A 7161-nucleotide genomic window follows, 5' to 3' on the forward strand; every position below is an offset into this window, starting at 1 on the left:
AATATCAAAATTATATATATTTATACACAAAAATATTTTTTTATAAAAGATTAATTTTTCTAGAAAATGATTTTAATAATATTTTTTAATATCAAAATTATATGTATTTAGACACAAAAATATGTTTTTTTTTATAATTTATTGTTTTTCAAGAAACTGATTTTAATAATATTTTTTAATAACAAAATTACATGTATTTAGACACAAAAATATTTTTTTATATAATTTACTTTTTGTCTTGAATGTGATTTTAATGATATTTTTTAATATCAAAACTACATATGTATTTGACCAAATATGTTTTTCTATAATTGAATATTCTTTTTTCTCAAAAGAAACTTTAGTAATATTTTGAATATCAAAATTATATATATTTAGACACAAAAATATTTTTTTATAATTGATTAATTTTTCTAGAAAATGATTTTAATAATATTTTTTAATATCAAAATTACATGTATTTAGACACAAAAACATGTTTTTTTATAATTGATTGTTTTTTCTAGAAACTGATTTTAATAATATCTTTTAATATCAAAATTACATGTATTTAGACACAAAAATATATTTTTTTTATAATTGATTTTTTGTCTAGAATGTGATCTTAATAATATTTTTTAATATCAAAACTACATATTTATTTGACCAAATATGTTTTTCTATAATTGATTATTCTTTTTTTTTTCTAAAAGTGATGGAATAATATTGTCACTGCTAAATTATAATTAAATAAAACCTTCATTTATTCTGCCATGGTTGAATTATGATTAACATGTTTTATAAAAATTTGAGACAGCAATCTAAAATAATATTATAAATAATTTTATGCATCTATCATTATCATGCGTAGGTGATCCAATAAGATTACATTGTTAGTCTTGAAGGCATGAAACACCACTTTTCTGTTGATCATAAGAGATTTCATAATGCAACCATTATTTTCAAATGATAATTGCATGTTTTTCCAAGTCCATGCAACAACTATAAATAGTTGAAGCATTTTCTCATTCTTCCAAAACCAAAATAATCAATCTTTCTCTCAAACTTCTACTAAAATCCCTATAACTTAATCCAATGGCTTCATTCCAACCCTTCAACTTTGAAACTCAAATTCCCCAAGAGCTTTTGATATCTCAAATCATGCAAATTCATGCAACAATCTCAAAGCTAGAATCTCTTAGACCATCAAAACAAGTCAACACCCTTTTGACTCACTTAGTCAAACTTTGCACCCTCCCTTCATCCATTGACATTGAAGCCTTACCACAAGAGGTTAAGAAAATGCGTGAGAGCCTCATTCCCCTTTGTGGCAAAGCCGAAGGACTTCTAGAGCTCGAATTCTCAACTTTCATTAGTCTCACTCCAAATCCAATGAAAAACCTAACCCTTTTTCCTTACTACGGAAACTATGTTAAACTAGCAAACTACGAGTACAAAATTCTCGAACAAAACGGGGTCACAAACGCGAAAAAAGTAGCTTTCATTGGTTCCGGTCCAATGCCGCTAAGTTCAATCATATTAGCAACTCATCACATGGAATCAACACAATTTGATAACTTTGATATTGATGAGAAGGCTAATGAGGTTGCTAGCAAGATTGTGGATTCGGATAAAGCGCTTGAGAAGAGGATGAAGTTTGTGACACAAGATGTTATGGAAGTTAAAGAGAGGTTGGGAGAATATGATTGCATATTTTTGGCAGCGCTTGTTGGAATAAGTAGAAGTGAAAAAGTGAAGATTTTGGGACATATAAGAAAGCATATGAAAGAAGGTGGTGTTTTGGTTGTGAGAAGTGCAAAAGGGAGTAGAGGTTTTTTGTACCCTATTGTTGAAGAAGATGATATGGTGAATTTTGAAGTGCTTACTATCTTCCATCCAACAGATGATGTGATTAACTCGGTTATTCTTCTTCGTAAGCCTTATGCTTGATTAATTGGTCTTAAATAATTATCAAATAAGTTGGATTTTTACTACATACTTCAAATGTGTATTGTTATGTACTATGGTGCTTGCTTCGTTTGTTTTGCTTGATATGATGGTTGAAAGTTATAGATTGTATTTCATAATATGATAATAAATGTGTTTTTCGTATTCTATATTTTTCGCATCACAAATATTTAATCAAAAACACGGCAAGGGCTATGTTTGAGGTTTTGAAGAAAGTGAAAATAGAAAGGGAAGAAAAAGGAAAGGTAAAAAGATGTGAAAAATATTTGACTCCAACATTTTGTATTTTTATTTTTTAAATTGTGTTAACTCTATTCGTGTTTTAAAACTGGATCAAACTGACCGGTCGAATTGGAAAATGGTCATGTAACCGGTCTGATTCAATAGCGGGATTGGATATGTCGTTAAACTGGTGTGAACTGGTCAAAAACTGCGTAAACGCTAAAATCAAAAAAATCGGCAGTTTTTCTAATTAGCACTATTAGGTGCTTTTTTATTTAAAAAAATTAAAACAACGTCAATTTGATTATTTTAATGAAAATTTAAAAAAATATGAAATAAAAAATAAAAATAAAGATTTGCGGATACTGTTGATTTTGTTGCAGATGATTTTGATATTGAAGAAGGAGATTCCAATATTGAAATATTTTTTACTTCCTTAAAATTAAATTTAGTAAAATTAAATTTAGTAGACAATGGAGTTAGTTTGTTATAAATTATTCAATTAAATTATGTTGCGATTAAATTTTGTTTGCAATTATACTTTGTAATTTTATACTATTTTATTATGTGTGATACCTATGTTTAAAATTTGAATCTAAATTATCAATTTGTGAATTTATTTATGATATGATATTTTTTAAAAATGTAAGCGTTAATTATATTTTATTGAGACTGAATAATCCGGTTCGACAAGTTTTATACCTATATAGTTTTGTTATAATGACCAGTCTATTTAACCGAATTATTCGACTTAATCTAATTTAATCATGCAATTTGACTAGTAACCTAATAGTTGGACCAATAAATCAGTCATCGGTATCCTCATCAATTTTTTAATGTCCTGCCTGATTTTTAAAATACTGAATTATATTTTATTTGTTAACAGAAAGATACTAATCTTTTAGGATGTTGCTTTACTTATTTTCCAACATAGATCAATTTATTTCAATGAAACAATTTTACGATAACCAATTTAAACCATACAACTTTTTGTTAGTTTAAAAAATTGATTAAAAGTAACTAATCTTTTTCAAAAACGTGTGAGGTGTAAGGCTTAGGAATCGGATTCGTCTTATACTCGTGCAAATATGTGGCAGACGGATATTTGTGAATTTTAGTAACTACAAATATGTACGGATATCTATACATATTATTATTTTAATATTTTTTTAAAATAATATAATTAATTAAAAATATTTATCCCTTTTAAAGACAAAAAAAATATATTTTTTCAAATTTAACAAAAATTAACTCATAAGAATTGATATTAATAATAATTTTAGATAAAATAATTAATATAATTATTGACGGATACGGATATCCGCAGGTACGGATAATTAAATATCTATTTATTTTATTCGTGAACACTCTTTTTACTATTTAACTCGTGTCCGTGACAAATTTAACCCGTGGGTATCCACAGCCACGGGTACAAGTTTTTTTCCATCCCTAGTAATGCTATTTAATATGAATTAATTGTAAAAATTATAGGATAAGGGTGGTAACTATTAGGATTTTCTCCTCAAAATTGTTCTTTCCACCTTAAATTACTCTTACACCTTAGTGAAGAACTAAAAATATCTTTAAAATATAGAAATACATTTTCAGACATACCTCATTTACACACAATTCATTCGTAAGTGAGTCAGATCCTAATTCTGTTTCAAAAAATAATACGAAAATGCATCTCTCTAAAATTTATAAAAATACACCTCTGGACGGGTTTTCGATCAAAAACATGTCAGACTCTTCCACTTTCTCATTTCTCTTTTACTCTCTCAAACTCCAAACCCTCTCAATCACTCATACTCTCTCAAACTCTCATTCGCTCTCAACTCACTTCCTAATTTCTACTCTCAACATCCAATCAATCAAAGAGCTCAACATCAAATTCATATTTTGATGAGCTTTTTATTTCTCTATACATTTTTGTTTCTCTGTACATTTGTAGAAATTAAGCATTAGATTGTGTAATAGGTAGTTTAAATAAGTTATTTAAATAAGCAATGTGTTTGATAGGTAGTTTAGATGAGCAATATGTTTTTAGAATGTTGGATTTCCATGCATTTCTTCCATTTTTTGTTTTTTCTTAGTTGTAATTTAATACAAAAAATGCACATCCGTATTCGTTCAAAATTTGATTTTCCATAACTTTGGAAATGCATTTTTTGTATTTGGTTTGTCTGCATTATTTGGCTTGATTTTTATTGTGTTTCATATGGATTTTTTTTCTACAATTTAATACTTGTATGGTTTAATTATAGACAACATGATTGATAACTAAGATCGCATGAGGCTCGACAGAGTGTCGCAGTATGCAGCGTTTCGTAGGAAAAGAGCATGACTCTAGTAACCAGCGGTCGGTTCTAGTTCGTTTTATACGAAGACGTCAACTTATTACATTCATGCATCTCTGGTTTCACCTTCTTGGAGGAGGAAGGTGTCACCTCCTGATGCCTCAAAAGCCCCACTAGTCCAGGTTGAAGCACCAAGTTGATGTCGTTCATGAGGCGTTTGGAGGAGGCTTGTACAAATTATCGTTGCTGCCTCCGAAAAATGTTGTCAGGCATGTGTGGGACAAAGAGATAAAATTCATATGTATTTATTCTTTAATACACATATGTCATAATATTCGTAGTTTATGAAGATGATTAATTTTTGTGCAGGACCATGATGCTTTAAAATGCATCAACCATGGTTGAAAAATTGCAAGTTGGCATCAACCTCAGGAGCAGTGATTTTATAATGTGATGCGGCTATTTGGGTTGCGAGACTTATGCATGACTAATTATTCTACTATGAACCATGGTATGTTGTCAGCTTTCGTTGAGAGATGGAACTCTTAGACGTCATCTTTTAATCTTCCACGCTGTGTGATATCTATCACACTAAACAATGTGTAATGCATGTTGCATCTTACGGTTAGGGGAGACTATTAGACCACTCTAAAACTATCAGAGATGAGGCACTAGAGATGATGGTGGCCTATTTGGGAGGTCACCCATGGAATGCACAGAAGGAAATATAAGACACTTGAGGTGTCATGCAAGGTTTGGATTCTTGGAGAGGTTGTATGCATAACAACTGATAGCTCCAAAGCACGCCGATGGTGATGATTAGCAGGCTATGTAACATAGAGCATATGCATTGAAAGAATACATGTTATACTTGGGGTGAATTCATGAGTATAATTGGGGGTCGCTTGTTTGGTCTACATGTACTTCAAGTTAGATGAAGGTTGTATCTAGAAGACCAAATAGATAACAGCTAGTTCACGTTGTTGACGGTATTATATTTGCATCTTTTACTATTAATGTATCATTTTCATAACATTTATCATATGTCTTACTCATAAATCATATGTACCATTTTCAAGCATGGATCCTCTAGCACTTCCAACGCATATTTGGATGGTCATATGTTGATACCTACATGAGGATATGTTATGTGCTTGTGCATTTGTCCCGCTCAAAGGAAATTTGGCGATCGAGCCTTTAGAGTGTATCTTGACCGCATAGTAGCATATGAAATACACTTCTAGGCGTACGAATATCAACGTCGGATGCGTCCCTTGAATGACACTGCCTTCTACTTTGGATAACATTGCCTTCTACTTTGGATGGTTGGATTGTGGGTCACGTCTGATGTATCCACATTTGTTTGTGTGCGCCATGCGTCAGTTCTACTCCTCTTGCTTGGCCCCATAGAGATGTAGATGCCATGTATAATGATTTCCTTAATCATCTGATATTGGCTGAGGCATGAGATACCGTAGCTACTAGCAGCTAGAGTTGTGCATTCAACTACGTCTAGAGGTATTTTAGAGTGTTACATCCTTATATGACATTGGAAGCTTGCGGAAATCCACCTTGGTCATCTCATCATGAGATATTAGAGGAGAAGTAGGCTATGGTATATCAACTTGTTAATATGTTTCCAGCATGTTATCGCATTATGGATCTTTCGCGAGCAAGTATAGACAGAGGAGTCTTTCCAGAAGGCTCTTCTGAGAGGGACATTGTAGATGTCATTTTTACTGGGGTACGAACGGCACTACAGTATAAGAGGCAACGAAGGAACAGTGGGTCCGATATATGCAATAGTATAGTATTTGTATTAGCGGAATTATGGATATTATTATCGTTTGTTACTTTGTTATTTTGACTATATTATGGATTGATTAATTCATATATGACATTTTCATCTTGTACATTAAATATATGATTTTATTTATAAAAAAATTATTATAATAGTATTGTTATAATGCTTGTCAGTTGCATCGGTGTATATTTATAAAAAAAATCAAAATTTATTGTCTAAAATGAATACAGGAGTGCATATCCGTAATCTGCTACCGAAATGCATCTCCATATCAATTTAGAACAAAATGTATGTGTATTAATTAAAAACAATAGGGTGCATTTATGGTGAAAACAGAACTGTATCTCTAAATTATTTTCAAATAAAAAGAGAAATGTGACTCATTTATGCATGTATGTATGTGTTTAATGAGCGTATTAATTTTTTCTTTTATAAGTAAAAAATAGTGTGAACATATTCCATATGCTTAATTCCATCTTCACATAGTGTGAAAAGAACAAAGTTGAACTTGAGATGCTATCCCAGTGCATTTCCAATTTCTATCTATTTTATTATTAACACAAATGGCAACTTCCAAGCACACCCAAAATAGAAAAATGTTAATTGATTATGTGTTACGTTTTTAATAATATATTTGTGACTCAACACATGTACTTCTGTGGTGTATAATTTATATATCATTTAGCGTAAAGGTTTGTGTCATACACAAGACATATATAGACGACTTAAATCTGTATTTTTTATTTTTTTTTGAAACTCAGAACATGTAAAACCTTTCTACTAAAAAATAATCATGTAAAAATATTGGTGTAAAATTAAATTTACAATGTTAGTGCAACCAATTAAACTCTTAAAAACCCTTTTTTTATGTAATTTTTGTAAGTGTATAAC

At 30.2% G+C, this 7161-nt stretch overlaps 1 protein-coding gene across 1 annotated transcript; it reads left to right on the forward strand.

The window, feature by feature from the left end:
- The first annotated feature begins 994 nt into the window (after positions 1-994).
- On the forward strand, positions 995-2083 carry LOC131598892 (nicotianamine synthase-like). Its single transcript, XM_058871459.1, has one exon. It carries the CDS (start codon positions 1075-1077, stop codon positions 1927-1929), a length of 855 nt encoding a protein of 284 aa, XP_058727442.1. The 5' UTR covers positions 995-1074; the 3' UTR covers positions 1930-2083.
- The last annotated feature ends 5078 nt before the right edge of the window (positions 2084-7161 follow it).

Source organism: Vicia villosa, linkage group LG4 (genome assembly GCF_029867415.1).
Source record: "Vicia villosa cultivar HV-30 ecotype Madison, WI linkage group LG4, Vvil1.0, whole genome shotgun sequence".
Taxonomy (NCBI): Eukaryota; Viridiplantae; Streptophyta; class Magnoliopsida; order Fabales; family Fabaceae; genus Vicia; species Vicia villosa.

Excerpts from the sequence above, each read along its gene's own strand:
- LOC131598892 (XM_058871459.1), top strand. The coding sequence starts at position 1,075 with ATGGCTTCATTCCAACCCTTCAACTTTGAAACTCAAATTCCCCAAGAG.